The sequence below is a fragment of the Myxocyprinus asiaticus genome, chromosome 29 (genome assembly GCF_019703515.2).
Source record: "Myxocyprinus asiaticus isolate MX2 ecotype Aquarium Trade chromosome 29, UBuf_Myxa_2, whole genome shotgun sequence".
Taxonomy (NCBI): Eukaryota; Metazoa; Chordata; class Actinopteri; order Cypriniformes; family Catostomidae; genus Myxocyprinus; species Myxocyprinus asiaticus.
This window is the reverse complement of record NC_059372.1, coordinates 44,283,203-44,295,989: the sequence shown is the minus strand read 5'-3', so window position 1 is coordinate 44,295,989 and position 12,787 is coordinate 44,283,203. Positions and strand designations below refer to the sequence as shown.

The 12,787-nt window shown below is 36.0% G+C and overlaps 1 protein-coding gene across 5 annotated transcripts in view; it reads left to right on the top strand.

Annotated features, from left to right (window-relative positions):
• LOC127420121 (uncharacterized) overlaps nucleotides 1-8,278 on the top strand; it is a 35,802-nt gene extending 27,524 nt beyond the window's left edge. For 4 of the 5 annotated variants that reach the window (XM_051662130.1, XM_051662132.1, XM_051662128.1 and 1 more), the window contains 3 exons: nucleotides 3,000-3,107; nucleotides 3,189-4,030; nucleotides 7,390-8,278. In XM_051662130.1, the coding sequence (XP_051518090.1) occupies nucleotides 3,000-3,107; nucleotides 3,189-4,030; nucleotides 7,390-7,512 (1,073 nt within the window). In that variant the 3' untranslated portion in view covers nucleotides 7,513-8,278. Of the gene's footprint in view, nucleotides 1-2,999; nucleotides 3,108-3,188; nucleotides 4,093-7,389 lie in introns of all 5 variants that reach the window. The other variant, XM_051662131.1, reaches the window with a different exon arrangement.
• The last annotated feature ends 4,509 nt before the right edge of the window (nucleotides 8,279-12,787 follow it).

Genomic DNA, 12,787 nt, shown 5'->3' with positions numbered 1-12,787 from the left:
TTTATGGGATTGTAGTCTGTGACCTCATGAAAGACGGTAAGTACACAGTGTTGTACCTTTTTGTCTTTTTATCCGATTTTCAAATACTTTTTTGCTTCAGATCAAAGTTTGTTATGTTGTGATTCACGCTGATTGTTTTGGTTCATGGTTAAGAGCTCTTTTATGAAGGATTTTCTCAAGTCAATGGGAAAATGAATGGGAAAAATACTTCCGAAACCCACACGACTGAAAAAGTGGGTGGGGACTGTTGCGCTCTATTGGTGGACTGCACGTCTCTGGCCATATCTTTAGAAAATGTTATCACAGATGAGACATATTGCCTGTAGGGTTGTCAAAGAAACTAAATTTGAATTTTTCACTGAAATATTACCAAATCATCAATATAAACCAATAAGCACCATGTCATAGCTATTGTTTATTTCAAAGAACATACCTGGCTGTTAATAAATGTGCGTAAAATTCTAAAGTCAAAAGATTTTCATATGCTTAAAAGTAAAAAAGTTAAACGAGAAAATAAACGTTTTAAACGTTGCACAGTAGCCTATACCGGTGTCATAGTACCCTCGGGACAGATCCGGCCCTCCACATGGTTTAATCTGGCCCATGGCTCCTTTATCCTAAAAGCGTTTTTTATTTGTTTTACTGGATATTTCAGTTATTTTGCATTGGGACCTAACGCATGCATTTAAAATGCTCAGGGTTGCCAGATAAGACATGCAAACTCCCCAATTAGAGATTTATACTTGCGTAAATTGGAAATATTCTGCCTAATGTTATACTTATTTTGTGCAGATCAGATCTTGGCATTATTAACACACAGAAGGGTAATCATTGACACGTGAGCAAAAGCAAGCGAGAGACAAATATGTATTTATATTTGTGTAATTTAGAATTGTTGAAGTCCCTCACACCTGTATGTTAATCTAACTCTTGCAGTAATCATTTATCATAGTCATGCAGCCTGTTTTATTCAGTTGTGTACTAAACCATTGACGAGACCCGCATCATGATCCTTTTATAGCATAAATGGGTAATGTTTTGAGAATAAAAGAAGTAAACTCTACAAACATTAAATGTACTATAATGTTCGATAAAAAAAAAAATTATATAAATAAATAAATAATAATAAAATATATATATATATATATATATATATATATATATATATATATATATATATATAATAATAATATTATTATTATTATTATAAAAAAATTATTAAAATAGACCCCTGATGTACAGAGTGTTAAATTGAATAATAAATTGCCAGGTAAGTAAAGATGGTAAAATAAATAATTTGAATTATGCTCAGCCTTTATTCAGTTTGTTTTTTTTTTTTTTTTTTTACTGAGAAAATAGAAAGATGGAAAATAATCTACCTATGTAGAGCAATACAATACTTTAGGCAATTGCAGAATAGTCCCATCAGTCACATGTACACTTCAGAAAATTGACTACACAACTATTTCTGAGCTTAAAAGAGACCAGAACCAAATCAATGCGGAAACTTGTATCTCAAAAGGAGTACAATTTGGCCCCCTATGCACTGCTTAAAGCCCGATTTGGCTCCTGTACCAAAATAACTGCACACCTCTGCAATTATTGCACATCTTGAGACACCTGCGTTTTGTTATCCGTTGCACTGCATCTGTTTTAGCCTAAGAATGTAAGTCATCATCAGTGCTTGGCACACATCCAAAAATCAAATGCTAATTTTATCATTCAAATGTGCATTTTATTTTAAATAGTCTTTTTAATTTTACAGTCTTAATTGTCAGCAGCCATATCACCCTGCAGCTCTCGCCTGGTTGCCCACTGAAGCTAAGCAGGGTTGACCCTGGCCAGTACCTGGATGGGAGACCTCCTGGGGAAAACTAAGTTTGCTGCTGGAAGTGGTATTAGGGAGGCCAGCAGGGGGTGTTCACCCTGTGGTCTGTGTGGGTCCTAATACCCCAGTATAGTGACAGGGACACTATACTGTAAAAAAGCACCGTCTTTTGGATTAGACGTTAAACCGAGGTCCTGACTCTCTGTGGTCATTAAAAATCCCACCAAAATCCACCCATTGGCCCTTCTCAATCATGGCCTCCTAATAATCTCCATCCCTGAATTAGCTACATCACTCTACTCTCTCCTCTCCACCAATATCTAGTGTGTGGTGGATGTTCTGGCACACTGTGGCTGCTGTCGCATCATACAGGTGAATGCTGCACACTGGTGGTGGTTGAGGAGATTCCCCCTATACTATGTAAAGTGCTTTGAGTGCCTAGAAAAGTGCTATATAAAAATGTAAGGAATTATTATTAATTGCCGGTAAAACTAAGAATTACCGGTAAGATATTGTTCTAATTTGACAGAATTAGTTTTCTTGTCGCTAAAAATGAACTTCATGAACAAGATTAACAATCTATTATGGTATGAATCAAACTCACTCAGACTGCCGACAATTTGTTTAATGAAATCAAGTGCACATGACACCATTATCTAACAGCAGATGGATGACGTGAGTCTTCACTCCTATTGGTAGTTGCTGCCAAAAGTCGCTCCTCATTTGCATAAATTTGAACTTTTCTCAGCTTTCTGAAGTTGTGAGATCATTTCACTTTGTCGCTGGAAGTGCTTCATGTGTGAACAGGGCTTAAATTGGATGTGTAACTCTCAAAAGAAATTATTTTGGGGAAAAAAGATTGGGAATGATTCTGATTTTAAACAGAGACCATTAAGATATTTTAAGAATATGTGATTTAAATATTCATGCATCAGAGGGTTATGGACCACAGTGCTTTTTGTTGGGAGAGATATAATTTTTTTTTTTTACATTCATCCTAGATCCTACCTCTAGATACTTTCTGATTAGGCAGCATACAGTTCTGCTTATTAATTTATATATTCCTTGTAGTAAATTGTTTAAAATCATTTAAATAAAAGGGATCATAAAAGTTGAGTACTGTCCAGATTATGCTATTTGTCATAACAGATGTTTACATATATTCCACAAGACAAAATACACAACTATCACAAAAAGCTGCAATCAGACTTTGATGCTCAAGAGGCCAGCGTGATATTGAGAGACAAGGATGTGTGCACTTTTGAACACGATAACTTTGGTAATTTCCTTTTATTATTTATATATTTATATAACTGTATGTCCCCAATTGAGATGGATCTAAACAGCTTTTTCCTTCCAGGGGAACCTACAGCATTCCTTTTTGAGACTCTACAAACAGACAATGAAGACGATACGCCAGACAATGAAGACGATACGCCAGACAATGAAGACGATACGCCAGACATTGAAGACGATATGCCAGACAAGAAGTTGACATGTCAAACATGTGGATTCCTCTTTACCAACTTATCAAATTTGAGACGGCATGAGAGACTACAGCATGGCCAAGTCCAACAACCCATGTTCTGCATAGATGCCAAAAACGGCATCTATGTTACACCCAAGGACCTGCATGGACCGAGAGTCCCAATTCATATCCTTAAGTCTTTCACCCTGCAGATTATGCTTTGTGAATTGGAAGAATGCAGGGAATTCATGATAGCACAGGCCCAATGTGGAAATCCAGGTAAAGAATGTTGTCACCTTGAGAGGACTAGTCACGCACGGAAGTATGTTCCCCCTCCTCCGCTCTGCCTCAACTCTCTGGAAGAAATGACGAACAAAGGCCTCCTGTCCAAATTGGAGAAACAGGAGTGCCAGGAGATGAACTCAATGGCATGTTTAGAGGGAGTTGATTGTGTGTACCCTGTTCATTGGGGAGAGTTTGAGCTCTTGGACAAATACATCTACTTTTCTGTGTACACCAACCTAAAGGACACATGGTGTCAGTTTGGGAGGACACGTGTCTCGTTTGACCACAGATCCAGAAAATGGAAATGCCTGTGTGAACACACAAAAAACAGTTGTATCCACAAGTATTTGTCTATGTGGTGGATGTTCCAAGAGCGTCCTGAATTGTTTTACAACAACCTTGATACAAACCCTGAGACAGCGGACCTCATTGAAGAAGTGATTGTGGAGGTAGAGAATGACAACTAGGGATATGCAAAACTACCATATTCGTTTTCATAAACGACTCGTTGGTGAGTTGTCTGAGCAGTTAGTTGACTACTTATTATTTATGGACCCATATGTACTGAGCCTGCATTATGTCCACTAAACCCTGATTAGGCGTGTTTCATAGGGTTATACTGTATGAATGCTAAGTGCAACCCTGTAACAATGTAACTAACGGATTTTCAACAATTAGTGTACAGAACTAGAACCTTTTATCACACAGAACTATCAAAGTAAGAAATAAGAAAGGCTGCATTTTAAAGTGGCCCAAAACGCTTATCAGAAGCAAAATGACATGCTTCAATATTACTTGCTTGAACTCTCAGGGTGATCATTGCTCTGCATTTAAAAGTGTATGACAGAGCACATTTGCATGCATGAGACTGCACTATTATGTTTCATAAAAGCTAGTTTATATTTCTGCGTTGAACCTACGTCGTAGCCTCCGCGTAGTGGCCATTTGTAGTGGTTTGCATTTATAGTTCAGCGTTGGTGAAATGCCCTCATTTCTCAAATAGTTATAAATTTAATAAATAAACAAAAAGCAATGTAATTCGTGGATACAAAAGTATGTATTAAATTGTTGTAGCATTAAAAAAAAGAGTATGAATGAGTAAAAACATATGTGAACATGTTGAGATTTGGTACATATTATTCATTATACATGTTGCCTGCCATGCAGAGAGAAAATAAATCGGCCATATACTGTATTCTTGCTATTGAGTCGCTTAAAAAATTAATAATAAACATGTTGGCATACTTTGACGCTCTGTGAGGAAAATTGAATTAATTAATAACTTCTCGCTTGACCAACACAAAATGGGTCTTGTTTTAAAGCTTAGACTTTATGCTGTTATGCTGTACTTTACAATGCATATAGGCAATATAACCAGCTCTTAACAGGTGCTTTTTAATTAGTTTTTTAATATGCTGTCAAATAAGTGTTCATTATTTTCATAACTAATAAAATATGATCATTTACTGTACACAGTACCATCAAAAATTCAGTCAAAACATCAAACAGATGAAAGTTTTTGAGTAGAATGCAATAATTATTGTTTCACTCACAGACCAAATATGAATGGAGTAAAATCCTTAAAAAACAGATGTGTCTTGTCGCATTTTCACTTGGAACATTGTGAAACAAACAGGATACAGTATAAATGCAGCAGAGGCTCCCAGTTAAAATGAGTCCAAATACAATGTGATATGATGCATAGATTTTAAAGTAATCTTGGAGAAAATGCAATGTTTCCATATCTTTTTTTTTATCATCTTGGTTGAGGGTCTCTGGTTACAAGGCGGACCAATCACAGTTGTTCTCGCAATGCATGGTTACATTTTTGGAGAGGTGTACGTCAGGCTACGGGGTAGGTTCGACACAGAAGTCTTAAATCTTAAGTCTTAAATAAGTTGACAGCGCGTGTAGTCATGTATGAAACATATTGAATGACTTTCCTTTATCGAGGTAAGGTCGACCCAGGTAGATTTTTGTTCTTTACCCTGATTTCGCGTTGCATGTAAACACCTTTACCTGTATTCTTAACAACTTGTCCAATGTGCACAAGGATTGTGTGCATGTCTGCTTGCGTTTTGACGTCAAAAATCTTATTTTCTTGCGTTGTCAGATTTTTTGATTTAAGCTGATTTTTGGTAGTTATCAGCATATTGCTGTGCATGTAAATGCACTCTAGAAATATTGCAAGTCTTTTTTTTTTTTTTTTCTACTAAGTATTAAAGCAGTGTCAGACAGAAACAGCAAAAGGCTGAAAAAATACTGAATACCTTTAATCACTCCAGAACACCTCACAAATAAACCAGTGGCTTATGCATAGTATCAAGAACATTGCTCACAGCAGGCGATGTATCATCCAACAGTGATTGTCTTGAAATGTATTGTCTGAATTTGTGCACAAGCTGTGCCTTGGCTGTAGCAGCAATGAATAAAAGGACTGAACCTAAAGTGAGATGAACCTTGTCAGAGAGGGCTTTTCCCTGCTGACAGTAGTAACTGTTAAGCACAGCAAGCTAAAGACCTTGTTCACAGTAGCATATTTGACATGAATGAAAATGAGGCTTCGAGAGAGAGACTCGCAGTCTCTTCAATGGCATGCACTGAATAATGACCGAGTATATTTAGCTTTTCCACTTTCCGGATCAGATTGCTCCCGGCCGACCGCGTTGCCTTTCTGAGTATACTTTTCTGACCAAGAATGACTAGGAACACGTTCGACGCATTCGCACAACAACTGCTTTGTGACACACGGGGCATTTTCCAAACGGCATTTGTGCGCCCTTGAAGGGCACTTCAGGGAGGGGACGCCACTCGAAGGGTCATTTCAAACAATACTAAAAAGTAACTTTTTTTCACAACTTGCCCTTTCACAAGACTTTTAGTGAAGGCTACATTCAAACTGTAATGCCTTGCTCCCTTCACAGTGCCCACATCAAGAGCTCTGTCCTTCGTTGCGAGTAGGGCATAGGGATGATTATTTTCAATTGGTATTCACCCTCTTTTAGTACAGTCAATGGCCACCAGCTGAGGACCGCGTGCGCGAGTCAAGAAAATCTAGGCCACCCTGCTGTGCTATTGATGCAATTTGTGTCACACATACTGTGCGTGGAGCGATCCGCAACACGCACACCCGAAGTATACTTTGGCCTTAAAGCTGAATGAAGCTCCTGGATTACTATTTTTCCACAACCCATGTTTTCTGGAGTTTTTTATTTTTTTTTTGTCCAGTGAAAATTCAGGGAAATGTATTTTTTCAATGTTTCATCAGCGGAATGATCCAAAACACTTTAAACAACAGTACAACCCATCAAACCTCTCTCACAGCCTCGTTTTCATCCCCGTCAAAAATTAAAGATGCCGCTGCTTTGAAAAGGCCATCAGCATGCAAAAAAACTTTACATTTTTTGAGAATTGAATCTCCCATTTTAAGCACCATGGCAATAAATATTAATTTCACTAGTCGACCTCACTAATCCACTAGTTTGTTGGACGAGTAGTCAATTAGTTGACCATCCTGGCACATCCCTAGTGACAACCTCTGCTAGTCTTAACAGGTGGCATCATCCATTCTTTATCTTCATTATGTGTCATCCATCAATAAAAACATTAGCCATTTGACTTTAGTCAGGTTAGATGCATAAGGAATTTTCACTGCTCAAAACAAGGCTGTGAGAGATTGGAATACAGTCTGTCAAACGGTTTTTACTATCCAAATGTCCAAAAGTCACATCTAATAATCACAACCATGTTTTTGGAATTTTTTGGCATGACATATTTTTTATGTGTTTTTTTTTTTTTTTCTCCCCAGCTGAACGATCGACACCAAGATATTAATCAGTACAACCTATTGAACAGACCTCAATGTACAGCAATCCTTCACAGCCTTGTTTCCAATCACAAAAAAATTAAATATTGTGTCTACCATGACTAAGGTCTGTACCTTTTATATTGGCTGGTAACTTGAGTTAACAGATTAACTTTGCAAAAGGATTGTTTCTTATGTTTAAAAGAAATGTTTTAAAGCTACTCTTGAGTAAAGTTTTGTAAAGCAGTTAGACTGTGTAATTCATATTTAGTGAGTATGAGAAGTTATGTTTATGTTCGACTTTGCAAGCAGTCTGATCATTTGAAGTGTTTCTGAGGGGCAGTTAGACTCTTGAGCCTAAATAAATACTATTGATTTTCTAGTTTTTCACTGTTGTTCTTGATTAGCTTTGTTGAGTATGTTAGACTTAATGACATTGAAGAATTTAGATTTTCAATACAGTTGATTCTGGCAAGTAATACATGATCTGATTCTTTATTACTGTGATCATATTAATCTTAAATTGTTCTTTTTAACTCTTTAACTTGTACAAAAGTTAAAACATCTGGTTAAAGCATGGTATATATTTTACACCTCGTGTAGGTTGTGATTAAACACATTTTAAAGCAAAATATGTGACCTTGTGTTACTTTCAAAGGCAATGATTATACACAAAGCACATTATATTACCATAAGCTACACTGCTGTTGCTTCTTTTGAATTTGATGACAATGTTTTATGCTGATTTTAAATCATGATACTAATAAGACTATGTTATAAATACAATGTCACTTTGGACAGAAAAATTGGCATGAAGGTGTGAGATAATTTTCTGCATAGATGCTTCAAGGTAGGTTCTTCTCACTAAAATAAACAAGAACTAATTGATAAAGAGTGAACTTTCTACAAAGAGTGTTTAATGGCATAAAAAATATTGATTTAACATTGACAATATTTTTTTATGGCAAATTATATTATCAGCGTACCAATTTGTGTTTAATTGAAAATGTACATGAATTTGAGATTTTCTCTGTATTTGGTGTACCACTTTTGCTTTAATGACATAAGCTGGCATGAAGAAAACCTGATGATCATGTTATCCATATTGGTTTGAGAATCTTGTAAGCATGGAAATCTGACCTTCTGTACAAAAGTTAACATGTACAAATTTGATTTGTGATGTATAGTAGCCTACAAATGCTGCAGAATCATAAATACAGTTGTGCTCAAAAGTTTGCATACCATGGCAGAAATTGTGAAATTTTGGCATTGATTTTGAAAATATGACTGATCATGCATCATATGAAGCCATTTATTATCACATGGTTGTTTGACTCCTTTTTAAATCATAATGATAACAGAAATCACCCAAATGGCATACAGGCTGCTCTGGAAAAAGACGGTGTGGTTGTTTCAAGGAGCACAATACTTGTTGACCCCTCTCCATTTTGGTCTTGTCACTCCAAATTACAGTGTGCCAGAAGCTGTGAGGCGTGTCAAGGTGGTGTCGGGCATATTGTAACCAGGCTTTTTTGTGGCATTGGTGCAGTAAAGGCTTCTTTCTGGCAACTCGACCATGCAGCTCACTTTTGTTCAAGTATTGTCATATTGTGCTCCTTGAAACAACCACACCATCCAACCACATTTATTATCACATAGTTGTTTGGCTCCTTTTTAAATCATAATGATAACAGAAATCACCCAAATGGCATACAGGCTGCTCTGGAAAAAGACGGTGTGGTTGTTTCAAGGAGCACAATACTTGTTGACCCCTCTCCAAACATAGCGCTTATGGTTGTGACCATAAAGCTCTATTTTGGTCTTGTCACTCCAAATTACAGTGTGCCAGAAGCTGTGAGGCGTGTCAAGGTGGTGTCGGGCATATTGTAACCAGGCTTTTTTGTGGCATTGGCGCAGTAAAGGCTTCTTTCTGGCAACTCGACCATGCAGCTCATTTTTGTTCAAGTATTGTCATATTGTGCTCCTTGAAACAACCACACCATCCAACCACATTTATTATCACATAGTTGTTTGGCTCCTTTTTAAATCATAATGATAACAGAAATCACCCAAATGGCCCTGATTAAAAGTTTACATACCCTTGAATGTTTGGCCTTGTTACAGACACACACGGTGACACACACAGGTTTAAATGGCAATTAAAGTTTAATTTCCTACAACTGTGGCTTTTTAAATTGCAGTTAGTGTCTGTGTATAAATAGTCAGTGAGTTTGTTAGCTCTCACGTGGATGCACTGAGCAGGCTAGATACTGAGCCATGGGGAGCAGAAAAGAACTGTCAAAAGACCCGTGTAACAAGGTAATGGAACTTTATAAAGATAGAAAAGGATATAAAAAGATATCCAAAGCCTTGAAAATGCCAGTCAGTACTGTTCAATCACTTATTAAGAAGTGGAAAATTCGGGGATCTCTTGATACCAAGCCAAGGTCAGGTAGACCACGATAGATTTCAGCCACAACTGCCAGAAGAATTGTTCGGGATACAAAGAAAAACCCACAGGAAACCTCAGGAGAAATACAGGCTGCTCTGGAAAAAGACGGTGTGGTTGTTTCAAGGAGCACAATACGGCGATATTTGAACAAAAATGAGCTGCATGGTCGAGTTGCCAAAAAGAAGCCTTTACTGCGCCAATGCCACAAAAAAGCCTGGTTACAATATGCCCGACAACACCTTGACACGCCTCACAGCTTCTGGCACACTGTAATTTGGAGTGACGAGACCAAAATAGAGCTTTATGGTCACAACCATAAGCGCTATGTTTGGAGAGGGGTCAACAAGTATTGTGCTCCTTGAAACAACTACACTGTCTTTTTCCAGAGCAGCCATTTGGGTGATTTCTGTTATCATTATGATTTAAAAAGGAGCCAAACAACTATGTAAATGGCTTCATATTATCACTATCCTTAAATAAAAGACAGTTTTTTTTTTTTTTGTTGTTTCTTTTTTTTTTCATGATCAGTCATATTTTCAAAATCAATGCCAAAATTTCACAATTTCTGCCAGGGTATGCAAACTTTTGAGCACAACTCTGTTAATTCTACTTAATAACGTAATTTACAAATTTAGGCTATTTTTGTTTTCAAAAATATTAATATTACAATTATTATCATATCCAGTAATTTACATAAATGCTTCAGGACGACCCATGTCACCTTCAAAAAACATATAGCCTAAGTTTTTATTTTAATTATTAGAATTGCCTTTATTTTTTATAATATTAAGTAGATATAGGGCAACATGTTATTTGTCTTTGGACATAAAACAGTTTAGAGGAATGTATTTTCGATATTTTAATTAATGTTCTATAAAACAATCGTTACTAAAGTATCATAGAGACACGTTAATACCCAGTCTGAACAGGGCCAGTGTGACGTGTGAAATGACGCGCGCATGCGCAGATCACATTACTCGCAAGCAGGACTAGCGCTGGTGAGAATGAATTCATTATCTGATCATCTTCGCTTTGATTTTACGCGATATTCATGTCACGCCAATAAGAGACCATCGATGTAAATAGACATTACATTGCGTGTATTTCTGGGTCGTTATGGATTATGCACCATCATCATCACCATCATCAGTTTATAGATTATTCATCATCATCATCACCATCATCAGTTTATAGATTATTCATCATCATCACCATCATCAGTTATGGATTATGCATCATCATCACCATCATCAGTTTATAGATTATTCATCATCATCATCACCATCATCAGTTTATAGATTATTCATCATCATCACCATCATCAGTTATGGATTATTTATCATCATCACCATCATCAGTTTATGGATTATTCATCATCATCACCATCATCAGTTATGGATTATTTATCATCATCACCATCATCGGTTTATGGATTATTCATCATCATCACCATCATCAGTTTATAGATTATTCATCATCATCATCATCATCACCATCATCAGTTTATAGATTATTCATCATCATCACCATCATCAGTTATGGATTATTTATCATCATCACCATCATCAGTTTATAGATTATTCATCATCATCACCATCATCAGTTATGGATTATTTATCATCATCACCATCATCAGTTTATAGATTATTCATCATCATCACCATCATCAGTTATGGATTATTTATCATCATCACCATCATCAGTTTATGGATTATTTATCATCATCACCATCATCAGTTTATGGATTATTCATCATCATCACCATCATCAGTTATGGATTATTTATCATCATCACCATCATCGGTTTATGGATTATTCATCATCATCACCATCATCAGTTTATAGATTATTCATCATCATCATCATCATCACCATCATCAGTTTATAGATTATTCATCATCATCATCACCATCATCAGTTTATAGATTATTCATCATCATCACCATCATCAGTTTATAGATTATTCATCATCATCATCATCATCACCATCATCAGTTTATAGATTATTCATCATCATCATCACCATCATCAGTTTATAGATTATTCATCATCATCATCACCATCATAAATTTATGGATTATGCACCATCATCATCACCATCATCAGTTTATAGATTATTCATCATCATCATCACCATCATCAGTTTATAGATTATTCATCATCATCATCATCATCACCATCATCAGTTTATAGATTATTCATCATCATCATCACCATCATCAGTTTATAGATTATTCATCATCATCATCACCATCATCAGTTTATAGATTATTCATCATCATCATCACCATCATAAATTTATGGATTATTCACCATCATCATCACCATCATCAGTTATGGATTATGCATCATCATCATCATCACCATCATCAGTTTATGGATTATGTATCATCATCACCATAAATTGATGGATTATGCATCAGCATCAACATCAATTTATGGATTATGCACAGTACTTCTGAAATGTAATCTGGTACTGATTGCAAATTATATGACTAAAAATGTTGTCAGTAATGTAAAATCTTGCTTTACATTTTTAAAGTAATCTAATCTGATTGCTTTTAGATTACTTTTGGTTTACTTCTGACCTAATTCTTTTTTATTTCATATTACATGCATTTGAGTAGCATAAGCTTGTACCATTTTGACAATGTTGCTTAAATGTAAAGTAAAAAAGTAAAAAACTTACTTATGGATCAAATTGTGAGAATTGATATGATTTTGTGTGTGTGTGTTTTACTCGTTATTTGTCTGTTTCTGAGAGAAATCAAAAAGGTGCCAAAAATATTCTTTCTTCTGCAATTTTGGCATTGCAGACACCATCAATGTGTGGTAAAAGATCAGACCAATTATACTGGTGAATCAATGTCACAAAAAAAGTCTCAAAAATGGTTGCATAAGAGCATTCATTTTTGAAGCCGAGTAGAAAAGCAATTCGCAAAACGTAAG